The 13514-nt window shown below is 40.3% G+C and overlaps 1 protein-coding gene across 4 annotated transcripts; it reads right to left on the bottom strand.

Annotated features, from left to right (window-relative positions):
* Window positions 1–428: 428 nt before the first annotated feature.
* On the bottom strand, window positions 429–8952 carry tbx20 (T-box transcription factor 20). 4 transcript variants are annotated; one of them, XM_010885311.5, is made up of 9 exons: window positions 8555–8952; window positions 7215–7449; window positions 6308–6472; window positions 6091–6199; window positions 4674–4832; window positions 3536–3612; window positions 2237–2263; window positions 1969–2081; window positions 429–1666 (listed from the first exon to the last, which is right to left on the bottom strand). In XM_010885311.5, the coding sequence occupies exons 1-9, from the start codon at window positions 8676–8678 to the stop codon at window positions 1326–1328; spliced, it is 1350 nt and encodes a 449-aa protein (XP_010883613.2). In that variant the 5' UTR covers window positions 8679–8952; the 3' UTR covers window positions 429–1325. The 4 variants fall into 4 exon arrangements, with proteins under 4 accessions (XP_010883613.2, XP_010883614.2, XP_010883615.2 ...); XM_010885312.5 differs by having other exon boundaries at window positions 1969–2078; XM_010885313.5 differs by lacking the exon at window positions 2237–2263.
* Between the last annotated feature and the right edge of the window lie 4562 nt (window positions 8953–13514).

Here is a 13514-nt window from a genome sequence, read left to right as displayed (position 1 = left end):
AAACAAAATGATCCTTTCAGTGCAGCAGAGTCAGCTGGTTTTCTTGGTTCTCCCCTGAAGGATTACGGAGAGGCCTTTAATTGGTTAGAGAAGCCCAGCCACTGGTGTTGGGGGTACATTCAACACAGGGCATGATAAAGAGATCCTCTAAGGTACGCTAGGGGTCATCTACATGTAAGACATGAAGAAACATCTCACTCAAACCTAATATGTTTTACTTATTGGGTGCAATATATAAAGAATTTAAATACAAGAATTTTGGGTCAGAGCGAACTGAAAAAGTATATTGAGACCTGTTCCGGGAGAGGATTGAAAAGGAAACTGATCTGTTGCTAACAGCATGCGTCCTTTGATATGGCTCTAATAGGGTATTTGTTGTGGTGTTTGTGTCCTGTGTGTCTATATGTAGTGTTGGGGGGGGGGGGGGGGGGGGGGGGGGGGGGGGGGGGGTATTTGTCTTCACTGTACATATGACTGGCTTTTACACTTATAAAAGTGAGGGATTCTCTTAGTCAATTGCATCTACCTACAGGATGTGCATCTGACTAAATGACAAATGCCAGGGTTCTGCCCTTAGAACAAACTTCATAAAGATGAAGTTCATATAGGTGATTAAGCATGTTGTTTCCCCCTGTATGTTTTGGTCAGCAGACAAGGGGCATCCCTCAAATCAGTTTAAAATGGCTGCCATTCCTCCCAGTTCCAGCAGCAGGGGACTGAACTCTGTTTCCCACTGTGGTCGGTAGTTGTGCCTTGTCCTTAGAAGCTGTTAGTGAACTAAAAAACACCACACTTTCTGGTTCCGTTATCCATAAGCCAGACAGTTCCTTGGTTCTCCTGTTCATGCTCTTGAGGAGCCGGTGTCAAATGAATAGTGTGACCAACAGTTGAAGGGAAGGCTCTTATTTCTCTCCCACGACTCATCGCGGTGCACAGTCATCAGTCCCTAGCATCTCTGTTGATGTATTGTCCAGTTCTTTAATAGCTAGATCATCGGTCTTCATATCTGGGTCGTAAATGTTCATATGTAGGTGATTAGTGTTGATATCTAGTGTTCATATCAGTCTTTAGGTCTGTGTGTCTGTTCCATCAGGTCCCATTGCGAGTCTGTTTCCTCTCTGGTTCAGCTGTCAGCATGCAGGGCAGCAGCCAGGCAGCGTCTCCAGGTCGTCCAGTCAGCAGCCTCCGGCGGTGGGCTTGTTATTTACAAAGACATGGTAGTGACGATAGTTGATGATGCTGAAGGGTGCGGTTGGTGTGGGAGTGTGTGTGTATAAGCATGGCTGATGAGGGCCTTCTTGGCCAGGCAGTCAACCCAGAGGGAGTCATACAAACGGGGTCATGACGGTGGAGGAGTGTCGCAGTCCCTGGATGGCGGCGTAGGGGCCCTGCTGGAAATAGTGGTGGTAACGGGGCATGTGGAAGGAAGGAAACGAGGGCCCGCTGCCCTGCATGGTGCCCGCCAGGGCAGAGGGCGTCAGAGGCATGCCCAGACGCCCGTAGGCGGGTAGGGAGCCCTGGATGGGGTGAGGCAGGGGGCTGGTCAGGGAAGTGCTGCTGGACCCCATGGCAGAGAGGGACTGGGGGTGCTGGAAGCCTGAGAAACCAGAAGTGGTGGTGACCCAGGAGCTCAGGGAGAGGTTGTCAGCAGCCGTGAATGCTGATCCTGATGGCGAGATGACAAGAGAGAGAGACATTGCTTGAGACTTCCTTGATAAAGCACGGGCATTTCCTGTCTTTGTTTAGTTTGAGACCAGTGCCTACTTAATAACTATCTATTTTGTTTTCAATAACACTGCTTTTGTGGGACAACATTTACAGCATTGTGTTGCTCATTTATGCGAATGACTGTTGAATTTGTTGATAAAATAATGTGTTGCAGGTTGACCCTGATTGGTCTTATTAGCGTTATAATACATGTTTTCATTAAATGTGACTGTATGGTGGGTGTGTGGCATCCCCTCCTACCCCTGTGCGTGGAGTGTCCGTCCTCTCCCAGTGTCTCCTCCTCTCCGGCGTAGGTGCGGATTGGCGACCGGGCGTATGAGTGCTTGTGGATCAAACTCTCAACACTTTCCCTGCAGCAAAAACCAAAGAGAAAGGCCCAAAATATATCTCCATGTTCACACTTAGGTATATTGCTACATTCACACCAAAATGTTAAAATCCTATTGTGATATAAAATATACATTAAAACATGTATCTACATTCACACCAATACCCCAAAACAACTCACCAAGACATATCATATCTTTGCTGTAACCTATAACCCAAAATATACTTTTATAGTTACACTGATGACAGTCATTACTGAATGCATATAGACAGCACAAACAAAGTATCTGCAAACACAGTCAATGCATCTGTACATGATTTTTAACAACATTGCCCATATAACATTAAAGATATAAATAAATGTATGGCCTATAAAATTCCAGTGCAATAAAATTACACACAGTCGAAATATAAACATTGAAAAAACACTAAAACATCAAATAGAAATGTCTCAATAGTTGTTTTAACCATTTGGCGCATAAAAGCTAATTTCCCTTGGTTGTGTGTGCCTGTGTGTGTGTTAGTTTTAGTGTGTTGTTGTGTGTGTGTGTAGGTCTACAAAGTGCATTAGTTCCTGTAAGTCCTGTCAGACTCAGCACCACAGGGAGACAGAGATGGTGCTGGAGGAGGGGGGCTGCATCATAAGAGCCATGCGTCCATATTAGCCTCCCAATTAAGTTAGGAAAGTGCAATATCTGTCAGCGGCGCAGTACAAATGTGTGTGTTTTTATCAACGCCGGCCCGTCTGGCAGAGGCCACCGTTGGCCATGATGCAGGGGGCTGGTTTCAATCAGTCACTGGAGCCAATCAAATTACACCATGTTTTAGTGCAGTGGCCGACTCCAGACTAATGTGATTTCTGCAGCTCTCTGAAGATCAATTGATCAGATCTAATTCACAGCCCTCAAAAAGAGAAAGGCAGAAACGGGGAGTTAGTTGTCTGGCTGTCTTTTGGCAGCCTTTGACTCTGCTTGTTTGGTTGGGATATGGCCTTGGATAGGCTGATTTATCAGCCAATAGTGCTGGAATGGGCTATCTGAAAAAGGTGTGTTTGTTTGACAGGAGATCATAAAATCTTTTGGATGTGACACAGTGTTTGTGTGTGTGTTAGGCTGACGTTTATGCTAGGGTGGGTTGGCATCACACCCTGAGAAGTCACAGACAACCACAAAATATCTATAGAAACAACATATTGTGAATATTACTGCATTTAAAAGAAAACAAACGACATACAATACCACAGTCCTCTATCTAGTCCCAAAACCAATTAAATGTTGCCTCTACCCCCCCCCCCTTCTAATGATCAAAGGTAAACAGCCAATTGTGTACCATCCCTAATGAGTTGTCTGTGTACATGTCTCCATAGCTAGCTCCTAACACTACTGTATGCACCCCACTCTCTCAGTCCCATTCCCCTTGTTTATCTTATCTGTGCTGGACAGAAATAAACAACCAGGCAAGGACACAGAATTCCCTGTACCTCTCCATGTCTGTCAGTCGGGACGAGTCTCTGAAGCCTTTGGCAAACGGGTTGCTGTCGATCTTTAGCTTGGTTATCTGTAAAGAAAGAGGCCCAGGAACAGATTATACCTCAGGTTCTCCTTTCTCTCGGCCTCAGACTCTTATCCCTCTCCCTTTCTGTGTCTAGTTCTCTCTATCTTGTTCCATGGTTAGCCAGACTAAACATACAAAGGCATTCTTTATGGACCTGGGAGGTAGACATTGCTTTAGACAGAGCTGGAAATACTCCCTCAGCATGCTGTCTGTAAACCCTCCACACAAGCACCACACTACCGACCGCACAACCACCACACAACCACCACACAACCACCGCACAACCACCGCACAACCCACAACACAACCACCGCACAACCCACAACACAACCACCGCACAACCCACAACCACTGCACAACCCACAACAAAACCACCGCACAACCCACCACAGAACCACTGCACAACCACCACACAACCCACCACACGACCGACCACACAACCACCACACAGCCCACCACACAACCACTGCACAACCCACAACACAACCACTGCACAAACACTGCACAACCCACCACACAACAGTCTGCACAACCACCACACAGCCCACCACACAAACCACAACACAGCTCACAACCCACTACACAACCACCACACAACACACCGCACATCCCACCACACAACCCACTGCACAACCCATTGCACATCCCACCACACAACCCACTGCATAACCCACCACACAACCCACCACACAACCCACTGCACAACCCATTGCATAACCCACCACACAACCCACCACACAACCCACTGCATAACCCACCACACATCCCACCACACAACCCACTACATAACCCACCACACATCCCACCACACAACCCACCACACAACCCACTGCACAGTCCTAAGGACCACTGAGTCCTATTCACTATCTCAGATTGAAATTCAATATCCTTTGTAATACTTGGGTTATATGCACTCATCATTAAGTAGCTGAAGGCAGACTGAAAGAAGCAGGGATTACTGGTGTCTGAGCTATATGAAACACTAGATTACGTTTTCATTAATGTTCATTAATAAATAGAACCCTGGTACGGAACAACTGAGTTATGTTACTACTATTACTGACCAGCTGGTTCTGGTAGGCAGTGACAGCAGTAAAGACAGTCTCTGTGAAGACAAAGGTGCGGAACTCCTCTGACTTGAGGTTGAGCAGTGAGGCAGTGTGGTCTTTCTTCTTTATGATGTGCACCCGGGGCTGGTACTTATGCATGGAGTTCAGTATGATCTGTGGAGACAGAGGGAATAAAAAAACATAGTTATGTAGAGAGAATATGAAAGACATGAAGAGCTGAGAGAGAGAAGAGGAAGAAGTAGAGAGAGGATGACGGGATGTGGGGGGCGTGGTTTGAACGACCTGAAATAATGTGAGAGAATGGCTGGATGTGGCAGTAGAGAGTGTGAGAAGATAAACATGTTAAATACTGCAGAGTGAGGCATTTTTTTGTCAGCTATCAGTTTTTCTGTTTGGAGAACAGCTTTTATCTAATCCAATAGCCTGCAGTGACTCAGCTATAATGATGTTTTGTGTTGAATTATTACAGGAAGCTAACTTTGGTTCTAATCATATCTGACACTGAATGTTTCATTGAATAAGTGAGAAATAAGATTTAGAAAGTCCACACTATTAATACATTTCAACATGAATTAGTGGGTAGGTTGCAAGTCCACCAAAAACTTTGTGTTTATTGCTTGTAGTATCCAAATAGTCTGACATCAGGATAATCGTTCCTAAGGATGAAAGTGGGTTGTGAAAGCCTCCAGGTGCACTGCAAATATAACCTAAAGAGCCTTCATGTCAGAGCAACTTCAAATGTTTAAATTTTTTAAGGTAAACTGTTCGTTGGGTAAAATAATTTATAGCGTAAATGTAAAGTGCATTCTGTGAATATTGTTAATAACGTGGCCTAAATAAATTGCTTTGGGGAAAATATTTCATTATTGTTTTTAATTTTGTGTTACAGGCTTCTCAGATATTGGATTTATTTCTGCGTCTTAATAAAACGTACTAATTGTTCTTACGAAAAACAAAAACTATTGAATTTCGAAAAAATCTGAATTTAAATATTGAGTTTTTCAAACAAAGACATATTTTGATTTTTAAAAAGTATCTGCTTTTCGGTTGAGAAAAAACAATTCCGAATGTGGAATATTGTTAAAATATTAAATAAATGTTCTCATCTTATAATGCAGCAATAGGCATTTACGTTAACAGAACGTAAACCAAAATGCATTTCCAATTAAAATACAAATGATTCCACAACAGTATAGACATCAACGAATTTATAATTGATTTTGAATGTATCGTTCAAACTTATTAAATACTTATATTAATATTGATTGCACCGACATACTCCCAACAAGTGCCTTGGTCTGATCAATTATATACAGTAGTTAATATTAAGATCTAAATAGCTGACAATATATCAATATTAATGCGTTCATATTTAGGTGAAATAAGCTTAAATTACAAATCATTAACTTACGTGTCCATGCTGGTCCAGTTCGTTGTTGGTGAGCTTCACTTTCTCGAAAGAAACCATTTGCTTTAGCAGCTGTTCACCAGTGAATGGAGAGTCAGGGTGCACGTATAACCTGTAATATAAATACAATATATTCAAAATAATCTAAAAGGACTGCAAAAACAGAATAATGTTTTCATGTCATTCAAAATAAAAAGGGCAGACTAAAAAAATATCCCACCGTGCCGGCAGAGGAGGATCTGCCTTCCCCGCCACGAGCCAGGACGACCTGTGGTAGGCATATCGGTAGCGTTTGTTGTCGACAGGTACAATGTCCATCAACACGATGTATTTTGCCTCGGAGTCCACCCCGGAAAAGGACACACGGATAGTGGGAAACATTCTTCTGTTGGAGGGGAGCACAAGGTAAACATTATTGACAAGAAAACCCAGCAAGGTTGACAACCATTTTCATTGAGAGTTAAATATTTATTCAAACTTCGGCTGCAAGAAAAAACATAAGATAATTATCAATATTTCACTGATTTCCTTTATCTATAAAACATTCTCAACAGCCCAGATGTTTAGGTTCCCCTCTTCTGCTTTTTCTTGAAATTACGATGTATGCAATCAATGGCTTTAGCTGAGGCCTATTAAAAACATATTTTCTCCAAGGAGGAGCTAGCATATAAGCCAAGCATTACATTTAGAAAAGCAATGCGTTTAACGAGCTTTGCTTAAATTAAGTTACGTTCATAAATAAAGTAAATAGCCCGCGTTTTATTTTTTCTGCTTTGACAGTTGAACATCCTTGACAAAATTAACCATATAAATATTTGCACATGGCAGGTTCAATAAAAAAAAAAATTGACGCAATTACCACACTCCAGACAACTTTAAATAACTTACGTATTTTATTAGGCTATATCCAATCAAAAGCGTTTTTTACTTTTTAACCATATTATTGACTATGACATGACTAATCAGATGATAATAATATATATTTAGGCCTATCGTAGCTCTTTTGCATGTCTCATTTGTCATGCAGTTATTCTTCACATAAAAAAATATATAGCATAGGATAACGTTATATTGATTGGAACATAAGGATTTAACAATTTCGTTTTGCAATGAAAAGTGAAGTTTACCTTCCAGATTTAGTGATGATCATCTCTGTGCCAAGCTCATGGAATTTGTCCCAGAGTTCCTTGGTCTCTAGACTGCAGGATATTTTGGCCATCTCCTCGCTGGGAACACTGGGGGTGGTTGGGATGAGAGGCTCTGTGCACACTGCAGGCGTACTCCCGCTGAAATCTCCGTGTGCATCCAGAGAAGCTAGCTCTCCCAAACCCTGGTTACAGGAGGACTTCTCCACGAATTGTTCTATTAATGAAAAAACACCATGTTCACAAGTTGGTTTATTTTGTATATTTTTCACATCACTTACAGCAAACTCTAAGTGGGTAATTGTTTAAAACATTTCAAAAAGTGTTTATTATTATAAGGAGTAGACGTGGTATTACTATTAGTACTAATAGTGTCAATGCAATCTTATTTTGTATTAAATAGCTAGTACGAATGTGGTTTTTTAAACACGACCATTTCTCGTCCAATACAAAGGTTTATATTAAAAACCGCTAATACACCTAACTGTTTGAACAGAAAGTACTGTAGGTTTAATCTTTTTTTCTTTTATATATAAAATTGCAACAAATGGAAAATGTGCCACTCAAATTTTTATTTTATTTTTTAACCACGGACTGGCATAGAATCTTACGATATTCTGTCCGAATCCACTATAAATGGCCACATAACTTCGGAAATATATTTTAGTGAAATTTGTCACAATATAGATCTGGGTAAAAGCAATGCGCAGGTTATGTTACTCTGCCTGTAACTTAATGGCCTTCAGGCTAAATTAATGTTTAATAATTCCGTAAATATATGTGACAAAAAGGTTGATTTTAGTTTGTAACTCTACCCATTACATAAACTCACAAATAAAGATGATTTAACAATAAATAAGTAATAAAAGCAAGCGTCGCTACAGTCAAACCTGTACATGCAATTTCTGAATAGAGGAAAGCCGCCCAACTAAATGTTGATATCTTTTTCAGTAGCCATACATTATTTCCGACATTTGATGTGAAATAATCTGTTCGTTTATTGTCTATTCAGAGAAGCTTACTAAATACAGATTGTTTTGGTGACAACCTATTTTTCCTCTGCACTGACTATTTTGCACAAATAAGTTGTGAAACGTAGCCCTTACAACAATGTTGACAACCTTATATTTGGTTAATACACACAAGAGAAATATTCTTTCACTATGGACCTAATTAAGTCAAGATTTATTTAATTTATTTTTTTTACAAACAATAGAACTCATTGAAAATTATCTGTGCCATATTGGTAAGGTGAATTATACGTATGGCACTAGAGGCTACTATTAGCGGAACCCTATGAAATGGTGACGCGATCTGCTTACCAAGTGGCTTGATAGTGTTTTCCTCGGTTTCCTTTTCCTTCGTTTTTCCACTTGACATGATAGCGGCGATAGAGAATGCGTTTGCCCGGGATGAGAGCTGAGGCTTCGGAGAAGTGTACTCCATGGTTAGAGTATCACTGAAGTAAAACGTCCAAAAAGCTAAAGCCGCTCACCGAATGAGCTCTCCAGATATGTTGGTGGACTGCTTACAAAAAGGCCGAAAAATGGAAAGCTATTTCGACAGTTTTTTTTAAGTACGATTGCTATTCGCATGTTACGAGAACAAAATTAGGCCTGTATCCGTTTTTGACTCGCTGGACACATTGTTAAAAAAGTACTAATCTTTGTGCGTCTTACTTGAGAGGCCAAGTCCTCATTGAGAAGGTTGAATTTTTGCACTCCTCTTAATTTTAGCATACAGCTCTCCCCCCTCCAGGGCTATCGAGCGCAGCCAATCGCTGCCTTCGTGTCAACGTCACATCTTTACTATCTCGAGAACTGAATCGAATCCCAATAGCCTATTAAAATTAACTTTTCTTCCGATTTCGACCATTAGCCCAAATCTCTCCAGAGCCTATACCCGCAGCTAGACACTTCACAAATCTAGAGATAGACTGACCCACACTTAACACGTTTTAAGAATAAAAGTCTTATCTACATTTCCAAAAAATGCTGCATTTGCATAGTCCTCATTATCAAGGGCTAAATGAGAATATTCAACAGCTTTATACTTTTTTCATACAATAGCCTATATATGGCTGATTATAGAACTATGATTTAATGCATCAGCAGTCATTTTAGATATGTTATTCCCATGAAATTCCCTTAATCATAATTCTACAATTAGAAAAAAAAAAATCTAAGATACGAAACTATTAAAAGCACAATCTTTCTCCTATTTCCTTAAAAGTTATTTTAAATGAATGTATGTATTAATGTATTGATTATTCAAGTGTATGCCAAATGTAGTTGTATGGTTACACTGTTTCACATATCGCTATTTAAGGAATAATATATAGGCCTATTGTTTTGTTTTATCCGATACATTTAACAAACATACTAGGTATCTGAATTGTTTTTATACTAGGCCTATGTTGATCCAGGCCTAGAGCACAAAGCTCTAGAATGTCAAAGCTCATTATTGGCATTTTAAAATTGTTTCTTTCGAAATTATACATTGGAGGCCATATTTTGAATTGTATGATATATATGTATGATATATAAACTTCCTATTCAAATTAAAATCTTCACCATTTCAGACATTTTAATTTCTAATAGGGAGAAGGGGAAATGTATTGGTCCAGAAACGGACCGATATATTTTTTTGATCCTTCATGTGTTCAGTGTTTGTGAGAATAAACCCATATGTGCAGCATTCTAGAGTGTATGGGGCAGCAAAGGCCTTGGTTAATCCGTGCTGACACACACCAGTGCGCCCCTAATCTGTCCGCTATCCCCTGTTCATTAACGGCCTTTACAAAAACACTGAACGTGCCTTTAGCTTTACTCACTTATTTGTTTAGTTAAAAAAAAAAGTTTCGTTCTTGTATAGGTTATTTGCTAAGAACTTAGCGCTTGTGACGTAAAGGTTGTCTGTTCGATTCCCACCCAGACCCAATTAGAGTGTATGCATTTTCTATTTCCGATTCGAATGATTATCGTTGAAGAATTATAACATACGTTTACCGGTTTCTGTGGTACGGTGGACCTCTCCAAACCCACTTCGTAAATGGGATTATTATTATGGTTTAGTGTTATATAGAATGAGCCTATTTCCCAATGTTATCACCCAGTATGAAGCTTAAATAAAGTTTGTTAGAGAAATGTCAAACCATCGTAGGTGTTCGTGTTTGTCTAATACGTATCACCTCCAGGCAGTTAATGCTCGGATCACTGTAAATTAATACGTCAAAAGGCAATTAATTGCCTATTTTATAGGCCTGTTAAAGCCTGGGTATAGAGCAAACGGTATAGTCCCATTTATGCGCATTTCCTTTTGGTACTAACATAGTACACGTACATTGGTACGCTTTGTAAATTGACCAAATAATATATGTACTACTCTAATCTAGCTATTGTATTTATATTGTAAAACGGGTTTTACACCAATTTATAGACAGGCTTCAAAAGAAGGATAAAACTCTCCCTCGCCTGTTCCCCTTCCTCCGCCGCCCTTCTTGTCTTTTTTCCAGATCCTATTTTCGCATATCCATTCTCCCACTTGTCGCGCTCACTGAGGCATGTCGGCTCCGCGGGTAGGCCTATAAATGTAACCTTAAATTTCAAAAGCGCTGACTCCTGTGTTTTCTGGGGTTGGATCACCTCTCATCCTCAATGTCACTCACTCTCCTGCGCTTACATAAATACCCAGCAAGGAGATCTGCGGGGCACCAAATCCATTAAGGCGACTCCCGAATGCAAATCCGATGCTGCAGATATTTAATAAGCGACCTGTACTGGCAAATTGGATTACCTTGCAATTGCCAGTGGATAATGTGCTAAAAGCTTTCTCACTTAGCATAACTTCTTACTGAATAATATTCACACTTTGGGGGCCAGTTGACTAGTGGCTGAATACGGCTCTTAAAGACACAGAAGTGCATAAATCAAAAACCGATGGACATTAGCTGTGACCCTTTGTAGACTACCAGAAGAAACAGACGGGTTGGACCTGGGTCCCAAAGGCTTGATCATATAGTCTTCATAACTCCCACAACCTACATATGGATTGAAACGGACGTAATCAATCGATATATTTTACGATTGTAGAAGTACATTCTTTCGATATTATCAATAGAGGAGGAAAAAAACATATAGGCAACGGAATATGCACGTTAAATTCCCCAACGAGATTAGCAGTGGCACGGCCGGTGGCCTAAGCTGATTTTGAAACAATCTTGAAGGTCCAAAGGTGCATTTCCATGCTGTCCATACATCAGATGTTATCCACCAGCATGTTGAATACGGAGTTCCACATTTGGAATATAGGCCTTACGTTCAATTGTTTAACATTTGTCAAAATTAAAATTCGTTATCGCCAACATTTGTTGAACATTTATCCAAGAAATATAGAGTAAGGATTTATATAATCAAATATATTATCCTCAAATTCTGTTGACACAGTTTCTGTATGCCTAAACGATGTTCGAAATATTTGTTTTTAGAGTACTTTCTTATCATTTTAAAATATGTTACTTTCACCAATAAGTAACTGAAACACCCTATAACCTGCAAGGTGTAAAATACCTTTTGTTACAGTATTCCACCTGTCACAGTGCTTCCCTATCGGTGCTCTGTGTTAATTGCATGCATGCAACAAGGCAATCGGCCCTTTTCAAATGATGATATACAGGCACTTTGGAGAAACGACAGTTAAAAGATTTAAGCAATTATTTTGTTAAAGCACAGTGTGCACAATAAGGTTCAATGCCCACAGAATTACAGCCTATATCCGAGTGGAATTGGGGAAAATAATCGCCAGTTGATTAAATTGAATCCCTCAGTGTTAGAGCCACAATAATGAAATGGGCTGCTGTTGACACCCAATCCGACCCGTTCACCACCCTGACAATTTTTACCAGATTACAGACCATGGCAACCGGGCGAATATATGCCGACAGATGGAATACTACAGTCCAAACGTCATTTTATATCCATGCGCGTGCATATCCATGTAAATCCCTATTATCACACACGCCCCAGGAAGGAAACTAGATTCAAACGTGCACCATTTTTTTTGGCATGAGACAGTTGACTGGATGAAAAAAACAATACATAGATGTGACAGTATACAGTTTAGCCAAAAATGTGATTATAGTGTAATATATTGATTACTTTGAAATTCAAATCGCACAATGTTTCTTGTTTTATTTGTAAACATATTTGTGAATTATACTAATATTTAACAAAATTATAGTGATTTTACATTCTTTTGTTTGACAAAAAACGAATACAGTGGGGAGAAAGTATTTGATACACCGCCGATTTTGCAGGTTTTCCCACTTACAAAGCATGTAGAAGTCTGTAATTTTTATCATTGGTACTCTTCAACTGTGAGTGACGGAATCTAAAACAAAAATCCAGAAAATCACATTGTATGATTTTTTAGTAATTAATGTGCATTTTATTGCATGACATAAGTATTTGATACATCAGAAAAGCAGAACTTAATATTTGGTACAAAAACCTTTGTTTGCAATTACAGAGATCATACGTTTCCTGTAGTTCTTGACCAGGTTTGCACACACTGCAGCAGGGATTTTGGCCCACTCCTCCATACAGACCTTCTCCAGATCCTTCATCCTTCCTCCAAACACTGCGAGTGGAATTTAGACCAAAAAGCTTTTTTGTCTGATCAGACCACATGACCTTCTCCCATTCCTCCTCTGGATCATCCAGATGGTCATTGGCAAACTTGAGACGGGCCTGGACATTAAAGGCCGGGTGTCTCTGTAAAGCACTTTGTGACAACTGCTGTTGTAAAAAAGGCTTTATAAATACATTTTATTTTATTTGACATGCGCTGGCTTGAGCAGGGGGACCTTGCGCTGCAGGATTTTAATCCATGATGGCGTAGTGTGTTACTAATGGTTTTCTTTGAGACTGTGGTCCCAGCTCTCTTCAGGTCATTGACCAGGTCCTGCCATGTAGTTCTGGGCTGATCCCTCACCTTCCTCATGATCATTGATGCCCCACGAGGTGAGATCTTGCATGGAGCCCCAGACCGATGGAGATTGACCGTCATCTTGAACTACTTCCATTTTCTAATAATTGCAACAACAATTGTTGCCTTCTCACCAAGCTGCTTGCCTATTGTCCTGTAGCCCATCCCAGCCTTGTGCAGGTCTACAATTTTATCCCTGATGTCCTTACACAGCTCAATCAAATTTCAATAAAATCTATTTATAAAGCCCTTTTTACAACAGCAGTTGTCACAAAGTGCTTTACAGAGACACCCGGC

The sequence above is a fragment of the Esox lucius genome, chromosome 20 (assembly GCF_011004845.1).
Source record: "Esox lucius isolate fEsoLuc1 chromosome 20, fEsoLuc1.pri, whole genome shotgun sequence".
In the NCBI taxonomy this organism is placed as follows: domain Eukaryota; kingdom Metazoa; phylum Chordata; class Actinopteri; order Esociformes; family Esocidae; genus Esox; species Esox lucius.
The sequence above is the reverse complement of the archived record's forward strand: the minus strand, read 5'-3'. Positions and strand labels throughout refer to the sequence as shown.